The following is a 22,304-nucleotide window of genomic DNA, read 5'->3' as shown; positions in this document are numbered from 1 at the left end:
AGGAGAATATTGGGCAGTTACCTAGGCTCACTCGTTAGCTTGCAGTGATTATAATTCATGTCACAGAATTTTAAATTACTATGTGGATCTTTGGGGTTGCTTGGAAATATGTATATAAATGATATGTTGAATAAGGAATGCAAACTTTTTTTTTTTGATGAGGAAGATTCACCCTGAGCTAATATCCATTGCCAACCCTCCACCTTTTTTTTTTTTTGCTTGAGGAAGACTAGCCCCAAGCTAACATCTGTGCCAGTCTTCCTCTCTTTGGTATGCCTCCACAGCATGGCTGATGGATGGAGCAAATCTGTGCCCGGGATCCGAACCTGCGAACCTGGGCCGCCAAAGTGGAGCACGTGGAACTTGAACCATTAGGCCACAGGGCTGGCCCCAGACTTTTTAAAGTGTTAAGTAAGTGCAACAAGCTATCCAGTTATACTTTTAAAACAGTGTTTGTACAAGCTGTCTTGGCTTGTGGCTTACTCTGTTATATGAGGATAACTTTTGCTAGTATTTTTATTACCTTGTTAGTATTGACGTTATCCCAGTTTGTCAGTCATTTTGTCCTCTAGGACATAATGCTTGGCAAGTTCCAGAATTGAATAAGGAATTGGAACCTGACAGTAGTTCCAATTTTGAGTTGAGGAATCAGACTGCGGTCTGCCCTGTCCTTCTCCTTGCCTGGTGATGGGCAATATGGACAGCTTCATTTGCTGGAGGCTCGGCCTTTAATGCCTTTTCCTGAGTCACAGCCTTAACTTCCTGTCTTTGTTTTAGCCCTGTGCTTACTAATAAAGAGTGGTTGCTAAGTGTTATGTTAGAGCAGATAATATAAAAAGTAGGAATGCTAGTGAGTAAAATGCTTATGAGCTTATGCTCTGTCAAAGATGCTGGATACAGGAAACCACCAATCACTTGCCTTGGGAAACAGGAGGCAGCCAGAACTTAATAATAGCAAATGGGACAGCTGCCTGGAATAAGCCTTTGAAAATTGTAGTTATGGTTTGATGTGCCCCAAAATACTTCCTGATCTTTATTGTCAGCTTGCTAAAACTCCTGCCATACCTAGGAGCCTTGGAACTTTCCACTCAGCAAAGTGAGGACCTCCCAGAAGTGCCAGGCATATCTTTGTTCCATAACCGCCTGGGTAACCTAGGGGTGGTGGCAAAAACTTGTTCTGTCACTGAATACTTCTCTCTGTTGCCATGTCCTGCTTACCAGAAATCCGTTAGTTTTCTGTCAGGGTTAAGGTAGAGGCACAGAAAGTTACCTGTGGAATTCAGAAAAGGAATTCGAATCTGAGTACCACTCCCCACCTCCCAACAAACCAATGATTAAGCTTTTTTTTTTCAGTGTTTTACAGTATATTATTGTCATACAGAGTCTGAGTTGGCTTTCATTATGTCAAAGTTCAAATACCTTAAGTACTACTGGGTTTATTGTAATGAAGGTTATGAGGTGTCTGAAAAGACAGATCCCTTCCGCATGGTAAGTTCAGGGAGAGTAGATATACCTGCCATCAGACACACTGTTCATGCTGATTTGGAGGTGGGTTTTTTTTTTTTTTTTAAGATTGGCACCTGAGTTAGCATCTGTTGCCAATCTTTTTTTTTTTAAATTTTTCTCCACAAATGCCCCCAGTACAGAGTTGTATATTCTAGTTGTGAGTGCCTCTGGTTGTGGCATGTGGGACGCCACCTCAGCATGGCCTGATGAGTGGTGCCATGTCCGCGTCCAGGATCTGAACCAATGAAACCCTGGGCTGCCGAAGCAGAGGGTGTGAACTTAACCACTTGGCCATGGGGCTGGCCCCTGCAGGTTGTTTTAACAGTAAAATGGGATAATGTGACAATGTGTCAAGGTTCTGTGACATGAACAGTGTTCTTCAGCCTTGAGTAACATAATAAATATTTGGAGAAATATTCTGACATTGCTGTTTGAGATAGACTGCAGTGTTAGGAGAGTGATTAATTGGAAGGCCGTCCTACTGACCACTTTAAGTCACTTGTGAGTGATTGCTCTGTGTAAGGACGGGAAAGCAGAACGAAGTACAAAACGGAGTCTGCAGATTCTAATGCAGTTGTTCTACTCCGCCTGCACAACTGTATTTCTTTTCATTAATAAGCTATATGAGTGATTCTCACATACTGCTTGGGTTTAGAACTTTGTTTATGTGTTGGGGGCAGGAGTCAAGCAGGAAACGTTAGTGACTAGGGCAGTTGGGTGAAGGGAGAAGAATGGTAATTGTATTGACAATAATAATTAGGATGTGGAGAACAGGTATTTATTATAGGATTTTTTAGGCTATTATGACTAAGAAATATCACAGATATTTCACAGAGTTATTTGGAGAAAATTGGAAAGATTTCATAGTAGGTATATTTATTTTTTTAAAGTTTTTTTTTTTTCCTTTTTCTCCCAACCCCCCTCTCCCGGTACCTAGTTGTGGGTCCCTCTGGTTGTGGCATGTGGGGTGCCACCTCAGCATGGCCTGATGAGCGGTGCAATGTCCACACCCAGGATTCCAACCACTGAAACCCTGGGCTGCCAAAGCGGAGCATGCGAACTTAACCACTCGGCCATGGGGCCAGCCCTTATAGTAGGTCTATTTAAATAATATGGGGGACAGTGTAAGGTGGCTGAAGTGAGGAGTGGTTGAATTGTTTACGCTTACTTGTGTAGTGTAACCTCTCAAGCACTTGGAGATTGCAGAGTTGGATGATTTCTCTGTCTTTGGCTTCTGATCCTTGTTAAGACCTTTAAAGAGCAATGGTTCCAATCTAGAAGGCTGTGAGCTAATTTCAGTATTTCAGAAAGCTTAGAGGAAATCATATACTTACCCAGTTCGAGGATGTATGAATTAAAATTCCTTTGTCCTTGGCTGCAATCTGTCAACTCAGTGTTTAAATACTAGGTTTTCCTTATTGATTAAATACTTTGCTAGCAGTTACACTTTTTGATTTTTTATAAAAGTGAAAATGAATGTACTTAATTCATGTAGATTAGAAACATGGAGCTTGGGGCTGGCCCCGTGGCTGAGTGGTTAAGTTTGCGCGCTCCACTACAGGCGACCCAGTGTTTCGTTGGTTCGAATCCTGGGCGCGGACATGGCACTGCTCATCAAACCATGCTGAGGCAGCGTCCCACATGCCACAACTAGAAGGACCCACAGTGAAGAATATACAACTATATACTGGGGGGCTTTGGGGAGAAAAAGGAAAAAATAAAATCTTAAAAAAAAAAAAAGAAAAGAAACATGGAGCTTGTGGGCCTGGCCCCTTGGCCGAGTGGTTCGTGTGCTCGCCTTCAGCGGCCCAGGGTTTGGCCACTTCAGATCCTGGGTGTGGACATGGCACCGCTCCTCAGGCCATGCTGGGGTGGCATCCCACATGCCACAACTGGAAGGACCCACAACTAAGAATATACAACTATGTACCGGGGGGATTTGGGGAGAAAAAGGAAAAATAAAATCTTTTTAAAAAACCATGGAGCTTGTGAAAGGAAAAAATAAATAAAAAGAAGGAGCCTTTAGTTACAAGGTTGATAGAGAATATTTTCTTATGTGGCTTTATTTCTTTATCCATTTACTAGGAGTTGATGTCTTTGGTTTTTTTAAATAGAAACAGTTTGTATTTAGTCTTTTGTTCTCAGTTGAGTAAATATATAAAAACTCCACAATAAGTGCTGTTGCTTGTGCTAGAAAGTGACACTTTCTCATTGACTTTATTGCTTCTAAGTTTTTGTTTCTGTTTTGCTTTGATGGCTAATAACTTGAAGCAGTATTAAGAACATTTCTGGACATACCTTCTTTACCACTGTTTTCCCTACTCTTACAACAGTGCTTGGTGCTCAATAAATGCTTGTTGAATGAAATAACAAAATATTACATGTAAATAGTAATTAAACTTAAAGTATATGTTAAGATATAAGGAAATTAAAAGAATAATTATGCTTTAAGACTTAGCACCAGAGTGATTTATGTTAATTTCGAGGTTTAGGCCATTATTAGCAATATTGGAAGCATAAATAATACTGTACTAATCCATAAGGATATATTTGTCTGTTTTATTAGCTGGTTGATGTTCAGCTTTCTCAAATGTACAAAATTTTACCCTGTAATCTCGTTTTGGTGTTTCATACTTTGTTGCTGAATAAAATTATTTCAGACATTCACTAGTGGTCTGCAGTGGGTTGCAGTAGCAAGGAAGCTGCCAGGTGACCAGGAGAACAGGGAGCGTTAGGCGTCTTCCCATGGGCCCTTCTGCCACGTTGTCCAGGAGTTACAGATTAAATTAGGGTAGTTTATAACTTCATTACTCACAGTTTTAAGTCCCCAAGGAAGGAAGCCAGACAAGGAAGCAAGTATTAAAGCCCAGTGTTGTGTGTGGAGGAGAAAACAATGTTGCTGGGGAGTGGAATTAAATTCTCATGTAGAGCATCTTTGCAGGCACTCGAAAGGAAAGTAGGCTAGTGCTAGAGGACTGTAAAATAGGAAACCTTCTAGTCTTAATCCATACCCCCGTATTTACCTAGCTCTTTCTATCTCGTGTTTAGTAACCCAACATAGTTCCATTTAGTAACCCATCGTAGTTCCATAATGTGACAGTATGCCAGACACTGTTCTAAGTGCTAGACCTGTACTAGTGAATAAAATATGCAAAGTCTCTGTTCTGATGGAACTTAATTTTTTTTTTTAAGGTTGGCACCTGAGCTAACATCTGATGCCAATCTTCTTTTTTTTTGTTTTCTTTCTTCTTCTTCTTCCCAAAGTCCCCCAGTACATAGTTGTATATTCTAGTTGTAGGTCCTTCTGGTTGTGCTGTGTGGGACACTGCCTCAACATAGCCTGATGAGTGGTGCCATGTCTGCACCCAGGACCCAAACCGGGGAAACCCTGGACTGTTGAAGTGGAGCGTGCTAACTTAACCACTCTATCACGGAACTTAATTTTAAATGGAAGGAAATAGAGAATAACAAGTAAATACAAACTATGTCAGGTAGTAAAGGACACTTGTTTCAGATCTCTCTCACTGTGTAACAAACTACCCCAAAATTTAGCAGCTTACAACTATTTTATTGTTTCTTACAGTTCTGTGGGGCTCATCTGCATGGTTCTTTAACTGGTCTTGCTTGGGGTCGCTTAATTAGCAGCTGGGCCTGGAATACCTGACGTGGCTCCCTTGCCCAGCATGGCTGTCGGATGGTCCTGGTTGTTGTCTGGGTGCTCAGCCCAGGCCTCAGCTCTTTTCCCCTTGGCCTTTTCTTGTGGCTTGGCTTCTCACAGCATGATGGCTGGGTGCCAAGAGGGAGTGTTCCAAGTGTGTAAGGCCCATTCTCAGAAATTACGTTGTCACTTCCACCACATTTTATTAGTCAAAACAGGTCAAAGGAGAGGGAAAAATAGACTCCACCTTTTGATGGGTGGTGGTGACAAGATCACATTGAGCACATGGGGTGGGAGATAATGTTGATGCCATCTATGGGAACAATCTACCACAGTGCTATTAAAAAATGAAAAATTAATCAAGCTAATGAAATAGAGGAAATGGGGGCAGAAAGTACAGTATTCTATAGGAGGTCAGGCAAGGGCTTTCTGATGAGGCAGCATGAGAGTGAGCTGTGAGAACCACAAAGACATCTTTTTCTTTTTTAAATTTTTTATTTATTTATTTTTTAAGATTTTATGTTTTCCTTTTTCTCCCCAAAGCCGCCCAGTACATAGTTGTATATTCTTCGCTGTGGGTCCTTCTAGTTGTGGCATGTGGGACGCTGCCTCAGCGTGGTTTGATGAGCAGTGCCATGTCCGCACCCAGGATTCGAACCAACGAAACACTGGGTCGCCTGCAGTGGAGCGCGCGAACTTAACCACTCGGCCACAGGGCCAGCCCCCACAAAGACATCTTAAGGAAGAGTATTCCAGGCACAGAGAAAAGGAAATATAGAAGCTCTAAGGTGGGAGAATCACTGGTGTGATCAGGGGATAGCAAGGAGGGCAGTGTGGCTGGAATGGAGTGATAGAGGGAGACAGGTAGGGCATGGAGGCAGGGTAGTGAGAAACAGATTTTGTAGCTCATGGCAAAGGACTTTGGATTTTCTGTGATGAGATGGGAATCAAACAGAAGATTCTGAGCAGAGGCGTTATATGATCTGACTTATATTTTAAAAGAATCCTGTTCTGAGAATCTTTGGCTCCTGTTTTGAGAATAGATTACAAGAGGACAAGAGTGGAAGTAGGGAGTCAGGTCAGTGGGCTAGTGCCATGTGAGATGACAGATGTGCTAAGTAGTGAGGAGCACCTGGATTTTGAATATATTTCAAGGTGGAACTGACAGGATTTGCTAATGAGGGTGGATATGGGGTAAGAAAGAGGACCAAGGATGACTCCCAAAGTTTTTGCCCTGAGTACCTGAAAAGTTGGAATTTTCATTTACTAAGATGGGAAGACTAGGGGAGGAGCAGGGTGGAGGTGAGGGAGATGCAAGACTTGTGTTTTTGGCTATGTTAAGATGAATCTAGAAGATATCTGGGAAAAAAAGTTACTAAATGTTACTTCCTCATTGCAGGTGTGACGTTGAGTGCTTCAGATCTGGTCACTATGGTACGAGAACGAAAATGCATATTGTGCCACATTGTGTACAGCTCAAAAAAGGTAATAATAGTAGAAGGAGAATCTGAGGCTTAATGACTGATCATTTTTTCAGAGACATCATGTGGAATTTATAGATGGGTAAAAGCTTTAATGATGTCTTATTTATGCTTCTTTCCTAAAGCATAGTCTCATTCCACTGGTTTCTTTCTCATTACTGTCTCATAAAGCCAGTAATTAACTATATTATTAAACCTCTACCCAGAACTTGAGGATACTCAAAAGTAGATGATAAGGAGAAGTTTAGTTAGTAACTAGTTATAGAGAAAATACCTTAAAGTTCTGTTTATTTGTGGTTATAAAGTATGACTTTCTGATTAGTAGAGGATACATTTATTATATGGACCTACGTTCTGTTTCTGCCTGTGCTTGTGAAGAGTGCAGCTCAGCAGAAATGGTATTAACAATAGCCTTAGATGGTCACAGGGTGGGGATGTTGCTCTAAGAAAAACAGACATTTTTAAGAACTAAAAGAATTTATCTGTACCTTAGGAAAGTGATTTGTCTCACTTTTTCTTGTCTTTATCCTTTGCTTTCAATGTAGTGCTGCCAGCTTAGTACTGAAGAATTTTTTCTTTATGCTTTTAAGTTGTTAGTGATTGGCATTGAAAATTCAGGGAACAGGGAAGATTATCCTGGGTTAGCCCAGGAAGTCTGAGTGAACCCTGAAAGATGCTTGGGACTAAGATGGTTTAAAAGAAACAGAGAAGAGAGATTTTAAGTGGGAAAACAACACGTACAAAGATACCGAGATAGAGTGGATATAACAGTTCTAGGAGTCAGTAGGAAGGCTCATCTGATTAGAACAGTTTTATCTTGGGAATAGTGGGACTGCATTTTAATTTGTAATTTGAAGACAGTGTATAAACAGCGTTGAATGCCAGGCTGAGGAGTGCGATTATGATCCATCCAGTAGGCTGGGGTGAAGAATTTTTTTTTTTCCTATTTAGGATTTCTGTTAGTGATGGAAAAATCCGTTGAGATTTTAAAATCATGTTTAATAATATACCTACTACCTTTTAAAAGTAAAAACCCTGCTTTTCTAGTTTTAAAAATTTAGACCAGGGTTAATACACATTTTCAATAAACGAACATTTCTTGTCGCTACTTTCAGATTGGAGGGAGATGGGAATTCAGAAGATGTGAGATGAATGGGCAGACGCTCAGCTGTGGGCTCAGACTTTCATGGAACACAGCCCTATCTTGTGATATCTCATAATTTTACCATTTTAAGTCCTTTGGGCATTTTTTCAACTCTGGTTTAAAACATGTTTTCGTCTCTTCTTACTTTTCCATGGATCATAATGAAGTTAAATCAAAGGCTGGGATTATCTATTCCTGCCTTAGGGAAAGCCAAGTATAGGTTTTTAAGCAAGGGCGTGGCATGATTCAAGCGTTAAGATTAATATGGTCTAAGAAATTATCAGAATGGGTTAATTGTGAAAGGAATAACTTAGATACTTATTTTTAGATAGATTATAAACAACGTATGTTGAAGAAATTCTTTCCTCTAGTTTCTCAAACTAGTGTAACCCTAGTTTCTCCAAATACACTGGGAGGAGAAAAGGATCTCAGGTAACTTAAGTATGGGAAAAAGCTGTGCACTCCATCCCTGAGTATCCTGATGCTGGTGATCTTATGAAAGACTGAGAAGCCCTGGGGTGGAAAAATAATAAAACAAAATTTTTGTATTATTCAAGGTTTTCCAAATTTGTTCAATCACCAAATCCTTTCCCCCCACCCCCTTCCTCTCCCTGCTTTTAAAAATGTACTGATGAATATGCAAGGAGCTAAACGGAAGCTTTGTTAGCTGAGCAGGTATGCCTTTGGGGCTGTTACTTCAATCCTATGCCTGTGGATCTTTCCCAATTTGTTTGGAAGCTCAGTTGTCTCATTATTTGCATTCATTCCTTGGAGCAGAATGAGAGAGAATTTTGCATGTAAATTTAGGAAAATATTTGTGAAGTGTTTTAGACAAAGTCATGTTAAAACTAGTTTTGAATGATAACATTTTTATAACTGAAATAGAATATAGAATTGATTTTTATATTACAGAGAAAAACCCATTTCAGTGAATACTGTTTTGGTCAGGAATGGTTTCATCACAAGAAACAGAGTTCACTTAAAGTCAGGAAAAGGGGATTTGGCATACGTAAATCTAATCCACGGAAAAATTGAACAACAGGAAGTAGAGGGATGTGAGCAGGTGTTGTGTATTGTTCATGGATTTTTTTCATTCTAGTTAGTGGCCACTCAGTTGTAGCTAGAGGGGGTCACTTGTAAGGCTGTCCCCTTCAAATGAGTCATTTGTAGAGATAGGAAGGAAGTGATGGCCATCTTCAGTAAAATTGCCATTTAAAGGAAGTGTTTTGAATCACAACCCTGTTTGTCACACTGTAGTAGATAAAGTAAGAATAGGTTGTTGTACTCTTTTTGACAAATGAACTGTATGTAATGAAAAATCTCAATGCACTGGATGCTTACAGTGTGACATGGTGTTTGAAACAGTGGCTTTGGTGTCAGATCTGCCAGGATTTGAGTCCTGGTCTCACCACTTGATTATCTATGACTCTGAGAGGGCAAGACTGAATATTTTCACAGTTATCCCTTCAGTGCCTAGCTCCCTACTTGGCACATAATAAGCACTTGATAAATATTTGGTGAAGAAATGACAACTTCTCTGCATGCTTGTGTCCCTATGAAGTTAATTTTATTCCCTCAGCAGTGTTTTGCGGTTCAAGTGAGAAAATGTTCGAGGCACTTAAGCACAGGGCACAGTTAAAAGTCATACTCAACACCTGTAGTATCCCTTTATTATATGTGTAAGCAACCGTTCTCTAATAGGGCATGTTAGCTATATATACTTTGGCGTGACAAAGGGATAGACATTTACAGCTTTTTGAGTTTTTTGAGGTGTGTTTTTGCATGTTTTTTAAGTGGAAGTTCTTTCTGCAGACTTTATTTTCTTCCAATTAAGGATGAGATGGAGGGAGGGGAGAACCTAGTAAATTTTCAAACTTTGTGTTAGAACCAAACAAATCAACTAGGGGGGAGTGGGCAGTGAAGATGAAGGCACGATTGAGCAGCTGTGTTAAAAGCAGGTTTAAAAAACTTCCTCATCAACCATAGAGAAGTTCTGTTCATAACTTCTATCTAGAATTGATGTATCCATCTGTTCATTCAACAGATATTGACAGCTGTATGCCAGGCCCTGGCCAAGACATGAGTAAGCATTGTAACTTAGGCTTGAGAAACTCTCAGTTGAGTGGAGAAAGGGAGTGTGAAGAAAAGTAACTAAATAGTTGAGAAGTTAAGTAATTTCAGAGTGTTGTTTTTAAAAAATAAACATTAGTAAATTCTTTACATTGGGACAGAATTGAACCCACATAGTTTATTCTTAAATCTTTTGCCTCCTAAAGACAATATACTTTCTATCCTTTTTGGAAAGCCACTTAAATAGATCTTGTTTAATTCCTTTGTTTAAAAATATGTCAGAAACACAGCTAATTACTTAATAAGGAACTGATTTCAGTATTGAATGAGAAGAAAACCACAACAAACACTTTTGACACAAGGAGCTTGAGCCCCAATTGTTGACTGAATAGGAACAGAGGAATTTTTTCCCCCAAAGCTATCCCCCTTAGTTTAATCTGCTTTCTTTAATTTTGAAGGAGATGGACGAACACATGCGGAGCATGTTGCATCACAGGGAACTTGAGAACCTGAAGGGCAGGTATGGGATCGGCTGTCTTCCATCATCTTGTGAATGTGGGGGGATCTGAGTGCTGATGATGCCTGTCAGCTTATTTTATACTAATCCTTCATAACTGAATATTATCTTATGGCATAGAACTATCTTTTAGAATTAATAACATGTACAATAGATTTCTTTGGCATTCAAACAGGATAAATATTTGTGCATCTCAAATGTGTAGAATTCACAGCAGCTTTTGCCAAGAAGATTACAACAAAGATGAGTTGTGATGAACTAGTTCTCTCATTAGTACGCTTTCTCATTCCTGCACACCAGCCTTACAACTCTAGGACGTTACAACTAGGACATATTATTGCCTCAGCAGAGTTACATTATTGCACGCCATGAACCTTTACTGTTGCTGGAATAGTGTAAGTCCAAAGTCTGCTATTTAGCACTGAATCTCATTAGTGTAAATACAGTCAAAGTACCTTGAGTTTTTAAGAATGCTATTTTGTGATGTAAAGATTGAGATGTTTGAGTAAAGAAAATCTAATAAGTAAGCACCTTTAAAAAATGAAGTGTAGGGGCCAGCCCGGTGGCGTAGTGGTTAAGTTCACAGGCTCTGCTTTGGCAGCCCAGGGTTTGCCGGTTCAGATCCTGGGTGCGGACCTGTGCACAACTTATCAAGCCACACTGTGGCAACGTCCCACGTAAATTAGAGGAAGATTGGAACAGCTGTTAGCTCAGTGACAATCTTCCCCCCACACACAAAATTATGTTGCAACTGTGTATATTCCGCGTCTTTTTTTTTCTTTTCCCATCTGTGCTTCCTTTTTTGATGTTTTGACTTCTGTGAATTTGGAGTTTGGAGACAGTATGGAACAGAGAAACATTGGGAAACTGAGAAATATTAATTATATCTTATTGCAGGAATAATAGTTACAAGCTCTCATCAGGATGCTAACCTAAGTTATTTGAAATTATTTGTATTTTAGGTCAGACAGTTTTAAATTATGTGGACAAATTAATATGTTGTTAAACTTTCTGCGTCTTTTTGGCATATTAGTGGAATTTTCCCTTTACTATGTGAAAGTTAGGTCTTAGCACCAGTACAAAGAGGCTTTCACTCCAATTTAGTGTGGAGAACCCTTCTCATCCTTGAATATATATGATCTTTAACTCATTATCTTTGGAAACCTGTAAATACAGTCAACATTTGATTATATGTAGATTATTTTAATTACTTAATCCCGTTTCCAACAGATTTCCTTCTGGAATTTACCTTTTTCTGGGCTGTTTACCTGCTACCTGACTATATTATAAAATCAAATCAAACAAATGAGGTCAGGAAATCTAATCATTATGTGAGAAGCCCATTTTATTCTAAGACTAATGCCTTATTTTATTCAAAGATCACTAATCAGCTATTTAAAACATTTAAAAAACAAATTTCAATTACTTAAGATTCATGTTCATAATCATTACAGAACCATAAAAAGTAAAAAAAGTAGAAGCCCTCTCACCCCTATCACCCGCCTACCCCCACCACTCCCCTCTTAGAGGAAAGCCAACAGTGTGGTGTATATCCTACCCAAACCTCTTTGTGAGTGTATGCATAGATTTATATTTGTATGTACACACACATTTTGTTTTGTCTTATTAACATACCTGAACCACATGCCATATATGTCTTGTTCTGTAACTTGTTTTTCCTCTCCTCCCACCCATCAGCTTAACTGTGCTTTGGAGATTTTATCTACCATTTTCATTTATTTGGGGCAAAGTCAAATGATAAGGAGAAAGCATTAGAAGCCTCTGAACTGATGATATAAATATCAGCTTTAGCACCCAAACTCATTTTATTTAGAAGAGAGCACTTTAGTACTTATTCACTCATATTTTATGTATGTATGTAATTTATGTATGTATGTATTTATTCATGGATGTATTATGTATGTGTGTGTATGTATTTATATATGCATGCATGTATGTATGTATTGATTGATTGATGAGGAAGATTTGCACTGATCTAATATCTGTTGCCAATCCTCCTCTTTTTTCGCTTGAGAACAATTAGCCCTGAGCTAACGTCTCTGCCAGTGTTCCTCTATTTTTATGCGTGGGATGCCTCCACAGCACAGCTGATGAGTGGAGTAGGTCCAAACCCGCGAACCCAGACTGCCAAAGTGGAACACTGGAACTTTAACCACTCAGCCACAGGGCTGGCCCCCTACTTACTCATATTTTAGACACAGTGCTAACAAGTTTTATATAGTGTCCTGGCCTGTGACAAATTACTAGGGAGAAGGCAAGCAGGTAGTAAGGAAAGATGGCTGACAAAACTATAAAAAACAAAATCTCAGAAATCATTTACTTACCTGCAACATTTAGTATAGTGATAAACTGTCATCACTAGTTTGTACCATAGGGACAAATAGTTATCAGCCATTCTTCTTTTTTCTTCCTATCATGAGTTTGTGATCATTTTCTCTGGATTTCATGTTTAATTACTGGCTTTCTGATGTTAAAGCTTTCTGTTCTCTTTATATTTTGTCACTGTAATGTTTGGTTGTGATCTAGTTAAGAAATGTGGAGAGCATATTTTTTCGTTTTTTTTAGTGTAAGCTTGATTGAGAAGTAACGTGTCTTAATTGGTTCACAATTGTGGACATCTGGAGCATTTCCCTATTTTTTCCTAATATACTTCTTCAGATGTGTGGGCTGTAAGTAATTTCTACAGATAGATGCTATTAAAAAGTCACAAACCTTTATTTATCGACCAGCTGTTGTGGTATAGTTAGAGCAAGCTTAATAAAGAAAAGCTTATGGATGGAATATCTTAAGGCTTTGCCTTTCACACAGGAGAGGAAATTGTGTGGTAACAGGATGGAGCTAATTTGGGTCCTCCTTTAAACGCCCTGAGGAAAATTTTTGCCTTTATTAGTTAAGGAATAAAGCAGTACTTTTTTTCCCCAACAGTTACTTTATTTATACAAAGTAGTAAGTATTTTAAGTGGTTATTGATAAAGAATTAGAAAACAGCACCATTAAAATATTATTTCATTTGTTACTGCCTTTTTAAACATGTGGTTGAGGAAGTGTGAGTGAGTATTGTGTGTGGAACGGGGAATATACTTGCCTCCAGAACAGACATGTTTGAGTTTTCAAGAGATGTGGTTGACCTACCTTGTTTTTTCCTAGAGAAATGTGGATTCTCTCTTCTCTCTTTCTGAAGTTTCTTGTAAAGCTTATCTCTCTGGTTTTTTTTTTTTTTTAACTAGATTTCATTTATAAGAATAGTGTTAGAGATTTCTGTTTTTTGATAAATCATTTTTACTGTTAACTTTTACGTTGCACTGACTGCCTGTACCCTTCTGGGCAAGATCCCTTGAGATGTCTTTCTATCAGATAGCTTTGGAACTGTGGTTAGTATTCTTTCTTACAAGGAAAGCAGAAATATCTTAAAAATCTGTTTTTGAGTGTCTGTTACATGTCCAACATATGCTTGTGCTTTGGGGGTTGCAAAGTGTGTGGGTTTATGATTATGGATGTTTATTTTTAACAGAGTTAAATACTGTCTGCTTTGCACTCCATTCCTTAATATTTTAAAAAGTCAAATGTGACCTTCCAGTTATGTCTTTAAAGAGAGAGGGATTTTGATGGTTTGGATATGAGAAAAATTCTCTGTGTTTTAGAAGGGTAAAATTAGGGATTTTATTTAAGAATACCTTTTCGAATCATATCCCTGGCACTGCAGTGTATAATTGAGCATTTTGTGAGTTTTTAGATAGCAGAGTGGGCTGAAACAAGTTCCATAGCTTTAGAGAGCTTAAAGCCAAAAAGATTTTCTAACCAGAAAATTGAGTTGATTCAAATTTTTATTATAGCATAAATTATGTATTCTAGGGTAGTGACAGTTTTCAGATTCTTCTGATGCTGCCCAATGCGGATTGATTTATATTTATATATTTTTAACTTATTTCTGTGTTGCTGTGAGGTGAGGCCTGTTTTCTGTTACAAATTAATGTTCCCTTTGGATGAGCTCCCATAATTTTAATTGCTTGGGAGAAGAGCGACTATCCCTGGTAAACTGGAGAAAGTTGAGGATTATTCTTGAGTATATAAATGTAGTAAGTAAGTGGAAGACTCTCAGTGAAAATACTGTATTTAAGTTTCTGGAGGATTAGAATGAATTAGAATATTGACATTTAGGGTAATCAGGCAATGATATTTTCAGGGAACCTAGTCAGAACTCATTAAAATAAATCTTAATATCAAAGACTATATTGTATCTAGAGCATTTGAGGTTACAAAGTTCAAAAAAGGTGAAAACTTACAGATTTTTCCCATTTTGCCGAGATGCTTTCCATGATTCTTATAAAGTAAAAAACTGTTTTTTGTTTGGTTTGGTTTTTTGAATTTACTGGGCATTATTTGTACCTTGTTACCCTAGACAACTGTAACCAAATTCTTAGCATGGTGCCTGGAATTTAATAGTTGCTCAATAAGTTTTTTTTCTTTTTGAGTAAATGTTCAGGTGATCTGTAACAGAAACCATCTTCTAGTAAATGAAGTGCTTAGTTTTGAGAGTCTCTTCTGGTTAATGGATGATGAATTCTGCCATGTCTTGGTAGAGATATGTGAGCATGTGAGGGGAAGATGGAGCCGTGTTGTGTGTTTGTGTGTGTCTGTGGGTCTGTCTGTCTAATCAAAGACAGCATGTCTTTTTGTGCTGATTTTTAAAATATACGTTGGCATAGTAAAAAATATCACTAGTATAAACCCAGGACAAATGGTACAGAGTTAAAGCAATTTGGATTCTTGAATGGATATTACTGCCCATTCATTACAACTGTGGCTGTGATGTTCCGATGTTTCTTATCAATGATTGCATAGACAGCTGAACCAATCAAGGGATTTCAGGAAGTTAAAAAAACAGTTAAATAATTCATCTACTACAGCTCTGGACATTGATTCAAGACTTTGACTTCTTAAACTGGCCAAGTGTGAGATTTACCATTAAGTGTGTAAAGTAAAAGGAAAAAAATTCCACCCAATTTTCTTCCTTGACTAAGAACGTGGTTTTGCTTCTCTCTAAACTACAGCATTTTCTGAAACTTGAGAAAAACCATTTGCCTAGCTCAGCTGTCAACTTCCTACAACTGAAATGCTTTCCATTCCCTTTAAAATAAGCTCTTCTGAAGCAGAATGTAGATCACATGTATCATCCAGACCAAAAAAGTTTGCTGAGACTGCTCCTATCATTTGCCCTGGGGTCCGGAATCTTCACATTCCGGGCAGAGCTCCAGCTGTTCCAGTCTAGTTCCCCGGTTGGGATTGGCTACGGTGCCTACTCTTTTCTCCACCCCTTAACTTTCACTGGATGAAAGCTCTTGAGCCAGAGATTAAATGTGAGCACTGTCACCAGGTTTTCCGAGTGCAGCTGGCACCATGGGTGTGCTCCAGAGCAACTCACGTTTGCTCTGAGCCCCCTGCCCTGCCTCCCCTTTCACCATGTTTCCTCTGGCAAGATTTTAAGTACAGCAATTCAAGAAGATTTCTCCTCCTAAGCTACGTTATTCTGAAGTGTATTGCCTCTTGATTGCTGGAAAAGAATCTTAAATTCATTTCAAAAATAACTTATGAACAAACTTGTTAAAAGTGATGAAAGGAGCATTGAAATTGATTAGCACTGATTTTTCACTGTGCCAAAGTGTGCAGTGTCTTTCAGAGGAAACTATAACAGATCTGGTGAGTGTGCCATGCCAGTGGGGAGAATTGAATGTCCCTCATCTCCCTCTTTCCCTAGGGACAGTAGTCATGAGTGCCGAGTGTGCGGGGTCACAGAAGTGGGTCTCTCTGCATATGCAAAGCACATTTCTGGCCAGTTGCACAAAGATAACGTTGATGCCCAGGAAAGAGAAGATGATGGAAAGGGAGAAGAAGAGGAAGAAGATTATTTTGACAAGGAGCTCGTTCAGTTAATAAAACAAAGGAAAGAACAAAGTCGGTGAGTAATGATTTTGATTTTTAAAACCTTTCTGAAATGGAATATGGTAGAGAATACATTTTCCATTTCCATACTTTCTAGCCTATAGTTTTCAAACTTACCTTAGTTATAAAGTTTAGCTTGAAGTTGCTATCTTATGCATAAAAGGTCGATGGAATCCTTTTTTGAACTCCTGTACTATCTGCTTTAAAAGAAAACAAACTCAGTATTGTCCCTGCATAAAAGCTAGCTAGAGTTGCTGCATATCTGAAATTTTTACTGTGTTGATAACTATGTTTAGAACTGTTTTTATTGCTTCCAGATTCTTTTGGACACCAATAAATTGTTTTTATTTGATATTCAAATTATCTAGTGGAAAAGTATTAGTGTATAAACTTCATTTGAACATATTATGTAGTATTTCTCATTACATCCTTAAGAAAAAATATTTTGCTTCATGTGAATTATCATAGTGCTTCTACCAAATTTGATTTATTCCTTTATTATTTAGTGCTTCAGTAAATATTTATCGAGTAAATTTATATTTATTTTAAGTTTGACAGTGTCAAAATCACTTGAGCAATGTAAGTTTTTCAGCTTGTGCTACATAATTTCAGACCTACATAATTCAGGTATTAGGCTTATGTATTTTTGCCTTACTGATTTGTGGTCTAAAGAGTTTAATTAATGAAGCAGAAATTTTCAGGTATGAGTAAAAAAGAGAGATAGAACCAGTTATGAGGTGGGGTAGTTTTTCAAGTCCTAAGACTAATGAGAAACATTTCAAAGTCTGAAAAAAGATTTTAAAGATTTTTCTTGAATACTAGTTATACCTGGTCTGTGCTTTGTTTTTAGTTAGAAGTTTAAATATAAAGGGGAAGTAGTTTTTACCCTATATGCTAGAGGTTTTTTGAACAAGTCTTTGAAGGAGACTGTGTTAGTCTTAAAATGTCAGTAGCAACATGGTCTTCAATCGCTCAGTTGTTTAGTCCTTCAAATGACATTCTCACTGCTTTCAGTAGAGCTGTAGTTTATTCTTGTTTTAGGGTGTTGGAGCCTCTGGGAGACTAACTTCTATTTTTGTTCTTACACACTTATGTCATTGTTAACTTGTCTGTGTAAATGACTAAACATTAAGTGAGAGGGTGGAAGAGCTTCTCAGTAAATCAGACCTTCGTATCGTAGTTACTATTTGTTGAGTATCTGATACGCCTGTTTGGTGAGTTCTTTAGAAAGTCTTCTGCTTCATGAGATTTTTTCTTTTTCCCTTCATGTGGTTTTTAATTTAGAGTGTTCTTTCTGGGCTGTGGGCTTAGCTGCATGCTCTTGTCCCCTCGATCCAGCCAATTCTTAGTGGTCTAGGAATTCTGCCTTGTGACTGATTTGTTGCCCAATTCTCCTCCCATTTGTGGATCACGTTAGTATAGCAAGTCAGTGATCTTCTTGGATGTCAAAAGTTGCGTACCACTTAGAAGCAAAAGATAAAAGCAATTTGGTTAATGGTGGTACAAAAATCCTGCAAGTGTGCGTAATAGCACTTGTCATTTGGGGAATTAGGCTTTCCTGTTTAGAAATGGCTGTAATTCATAATGTAAGTGGATGTTTGAACTTAAAGGTAAATTAACGTGTGAAAAAAGAAATTTCAGTTTGTTTCCAAAATCTTATAGACATAAGAAGCTTTTAAAGTCAGTGTTGAATTTAGGATTTAAGTCAAGTTCAGCAGAGGGAGCCCAACTGTGGAAACTTTGTTTTGGGGTTTTCAGTCTCTCACGGCCTAGTGGTTAAGAGTGTAGACTCTGGAGTGAGACTCGCAAGGTTCAGGTCTCTGCCATACCACTTACAGGCCGTCTTACTCTATGCAAGATACTTAATCTCTCTAATCCCCAGTTTCCTCATCTAAAAACAGTAATAATAAGAATCTTCAGAGTTGTGAAAATTAAATGAGATAATCTATATAAAGTGCTTAACATTAAATGCCTGACAGTAGGTACTGAGCAAATTTTAGCTAGTGTTACTCAATTTTTTGAGCACCTACCACATGGTAAGCACTGTACTAGCCATACCATAGGCAGTTTGTAGAGGAAAATGATTTTACACCTATTCTGTGGTGTTTGCTTAAATTTATTCACATTTCTTTGGGCTCCTTGTGTAACATGAATAGTTGAAACAGCTGTAGCTTCTTTATAAAAACCTCTAGCTCATGGAGTTCCTTATAGCACTTACTGTGGGTGCCACTTATTTAAGTGCTATTTTGCTCCTGCCTGTGACCGTATTTCCTCAGCTAGGTTGTAAGCCCTTTAGGAACAGAAACTATACATGAAATTTTCTTTTGCCATTAACAGTCATTGAATGTGTGTTTGAGAAAGTGTTTATTAGTGAAAGTGATTATGCAAAGTAAAATCTTAACCATTTAAAATAGGTTAAGAAACTGGGTTTTTCAGAAAGAACCAACAACTGAAGTCACGATATTAAGAGCAGCTGAACTTAAATTGTATTAACTGTGATAACTAACCATCACTGTGCAACATAATTGTTCTTATTTTCAAAAAGCTGCATAATGTAAAAATAGCAACTGCATAGTAGACAGGGGCAAAATCCCAGGACATGCCGAGAAAAAGAAGGTCAGGAAAGGGAAAGTAGTATAAATGTGTCAAATTTTTAATATTTCTGGTATGACAAGAGAAACAAGATATTAATTTCTAAGTCAATAAATTATGAAATATAAGTAATTATATCATTTAAGATATGAAAGTGACCACTATTAGAAATAAAAATAGACTCTTAGTATATATTTCTAAGTAACAGGGGAAGGAGGTAGTGGGGATGTTTGGTGGGTTATACCTTTAAAGGGAACCTCAGAATTCCTTTAAATCACTAATGAAAAACTGTTTTTCTTCCAGACAAGATGAACCTTCCAATAGCAGCCAAGAAATAAACTCTGATGACAGGCGACCCCAATGGAGACGAGAAGACCGAATCCCTTACCAAGACAGAGAGAGCTACAGTCAGCCAGCTTGGCATCATCGTGGACCTCCTCAGCGGGAATGGAAATGGGAGAAAGATGGCTTTAATAATACTAGGAAAAACAACTTTTCACATTCTTTGAGGAATAGTGGTGGACCAAGAGGATGTTCCGGGTGGCATAAGGGTGTTGCAGGAGGCTCTTCAACTTGGTTTCACAACCATGGTAATTCTGGAGGTGGTTGGCATTCAAATAGTGGAACAGTAGATTGGAATCATAGTGGTACAGGAAGGAATTCCAGTTGGCATTCTGAAGGAACAGGTGGCTTTTCCAGTTGGCATGTGAACAGCAGTAACGGAAACTGGAAATCCAGTGTACGTAGCACAAATAGTTGGAATTACACTGGCCCTGGAGACAAATTTCAACCAGGCAGAAACAGAAATTCTAACTGTCAAATGGAAGACATGACTATGCTATGGAACAAGAAATCTAAGTCCAACAAATACAATCAAGAGAGATATACTTGGCAGAGGCAAGAAAATGACAAAGTTGGTACAGTTGCCACATATAGAGGTCCTTCTGAAGAATTTACAAGTGATAAATTTCTTTCAGAAGGCTTACTCGACTTCAATTTTGAGCAGCTGGAAAGCCAAACCACTAAACAAACAGACACCATACCTTCCAAAATTGGTGGGAAGAATGGCAGTGTAGCAAGGGAAAAGCTCCGTCGCTGGACTCCTTACCCTTCCCAGAAGACTCTGGATTTACAGTCAGGAATGAAAGAAGTCACTGGTAACAAGTCAGAAATGATCGATAAGCCTTTGTTTGATTTTAGCTTGACAAACTCAAGAGCACAAGAGCCCCAAATCAATGAAACAAATAATTCCCCAACGCGGAAAACTCAAAGAGAAACACATACAGGATCTCTTAATCACAAAGCCACTTCTGACTGCACTGCTTCCTATGAGGTGGCGAGAGAATGCCCCATTACAGAAAAACCTGAACAAGAGCATAACTTAAATAAGATACCATCATTAAAATCCCCACTCCTTCCAATTCCAGTCACTAAATCAGTTCCTCAAAAGCAAGAGCTAAAGAATCCCTCAAAAAATACCAAGACGAATTCTTTTTTCCCTGGAGAACACTCAACTCCCTTGAACAAACCCACTGTGGAAGACAATCATGGTCCTTCTTACATATCCAAATTGCGAAGTTCAGGTCCTCATGTTTCAAAAGGGAATAAAAGTATATTTGGCAGTCAAAGGGAACCTGATGAAAATTTAAGTGATACGTTACAAAAAGCCAAAGAGGTGCTACAGTGTCATGAATCGTTGCAAAATCCACTTCTCAGCGCTTCTAAAAAGACCAGGAACTATGCAAAAGCAGATAGGAATGTAGAAGAATCTGAGAAAGGATCTTTGAAGATTGAGTTTCAAGTACACGCATTACAAGATGAAAGTGATGGGGAGATATCTGACACGGAAAAGCATGGAACGAAAATTGGAACCCTGGGTTCTGCAACTACAGAAGTTTTATCCTGCAGTGCTCACACTGCTGATGAGAAAGAGGGGGAAGACCAAAACCTGAACACATCTAGAAAACTATCCACTTCCCCATGTAATTCGGCAGTTCCCCAGAAAGAATCTGAGTTACAAATGACATCTGCAGCCAGTCCACACTCCGGCTTACTGCTAGAGTTGAAAAGCTCTCTAGAAGATGCACAGGCTGATGACCCCGTAAAATCTCATGCACCTTATGAAACAGAAGGCTTTGAGAGCACGAGCTTGGATGCAGAGCTTCAAAAAAGCGATATGGGTCAGCCCTCAGGCCCCCTGCTGCCTGAACTGAGTAAGCTTGGCTTTCCTGCCTCGCTCCAGAGAGATCTAACCCGGCACATTAGTTTGAAGAGCAAAACTGGAGCACACCTGCCAGAGCCAAACCTCAATAGTGCTCGCCGCATTCGCAATATTAGTGGTCATCGAAAGAGTGAGACAGAGAAGGAGTCTGGGCTAAAGCCAACCCTTCGGCAGATTCTAAATGCGTCTCGGAGAAATGTCAACTGGGAACAGGTCATTCAGCAAGTAACCAAGAAAAAGCAAGAGCTAGGCAAAGGCTTACCCAGGTGTGTGCCTCTTTTCAGTGTCCATTTCTCTCTCTCTTTTTTAAACTTACTCTTGGCCCTAGTCACGAGAATTCTACTTGTTATATTTAATTAAATGTTTGCAAAAATATACATTGTAGATGTCTGGTTTAAATATCAAAGAGGGACTGCTACTCTATATAGGTGGAATAAAGTGTTCCCTACCAGGGAATTCAGGTTAAAAAGAAGCACACTCGCTTCTGGGAAAAGTAGCACACCTACTTCATAGAAAAAAATAATCAGAAATCCAGCACTTTGGTTTTAGAAAGTGACAGCGTAAAAAAGTATGTTTATAAAATCTGTCTCTCTCTGGATCTGAATGAGCGGTACAACTTTTGAGTGTTACTGTTCTCGTTACCTTTTACTTAGAACCTCTGGATAGTTACCTTCTGTATTTACTCCGGGCATTGTATTCGTGATCACAAAATACTTTCTCTTAAGCAGTTGTGTAATATTTTGGCTTTTCATTTTATGTTGAGTTACTAAACTTTTTGGATGGTAAAGCAGTGTTCAACATAGGTTTGCTACTTGAAAATCATCCTGCTATATTATAGTTATATAGCCCTCCAGGCTTAAATTTCTCTCCTTATTGAAATAATGTATTTCTTGTGCCGTCTTTCCCATGACTTGTGAGTATTATTGAGGTGATGAAATTCTTAGCATGGTGCCTGGCACTTGTGAATGCTCAGTAAACATTTTTGGTTTTGGTTTGTTTGCTCTTAAAAATTACCTATTTATTATTGAAGATTTAGAGCTCCATATTAAATAAAACTTTCAATTTTTACTCCCTCAAATGCATTCTCATAGCTGTATACAAATCTCTAATTTAATACTTAAGTTACAATGCTTAGAATGTAGTTATTTACTTTA

General features: G+C 38.5%; 1 protein-coding gene across 2 annotated transcripts in view; it reads left to right on the top strand.

The window, feature by feature from the left end:
* Positions 1–22,304, top strand: part of ZNF106 (zinc finger protein 106) — a 59,301-nt gene that overhangs the window by 10,869 nt on the left and 26,128 nt on the right. The window contains exons 2-5 of one of the 2 annotated variants that reach the window (XM_046649657.1): positions 6,564–6,649; positions 10,318–10,379; positions 16,153–16,353; positions 19,233–21,416. In XM_046649657.1, coding sequence (XP_046505613.1) covers positions 6,596–6,649; positions 10,318–10,379; positions 16,153–16,353; positions 19,233–21,416 — 2,501 coding nt within the window. In that variant the 5' untranslated portion in view covers positions 6,564–6,595. Of the gene's footprint in view, positions 1–6,563; positions 6,650–10,314; positions 10,380–16,152; positions 16,354–19,232; positions 21,417–22,304 lie in introns of those variants that run through there. The other variant, XM_046649663.1, reaches the window with a different exon arrangement.

The sequence above is a fragment of the Equus quagga genome, chromosome 2 (genome assembly GCF_021613505.1).
Source record: "Equus quagga isolate Etosha38 chromosome 2, UCLA_HA_Equagga_1.0, whole genome shotgun sequence".
NCBI classification, from domain to species: domain Eukaryota; kingdom Metazoa; phylum Chordata; class Mammalia; order Perissodactyla; family Equidae; genus Equus; species Equus quagga.
The sequence above is the reverse complement of the archived record's forward strand: the minus strand, read 5'-3'. Positions and strand labels throughout refer to the sequence as shown.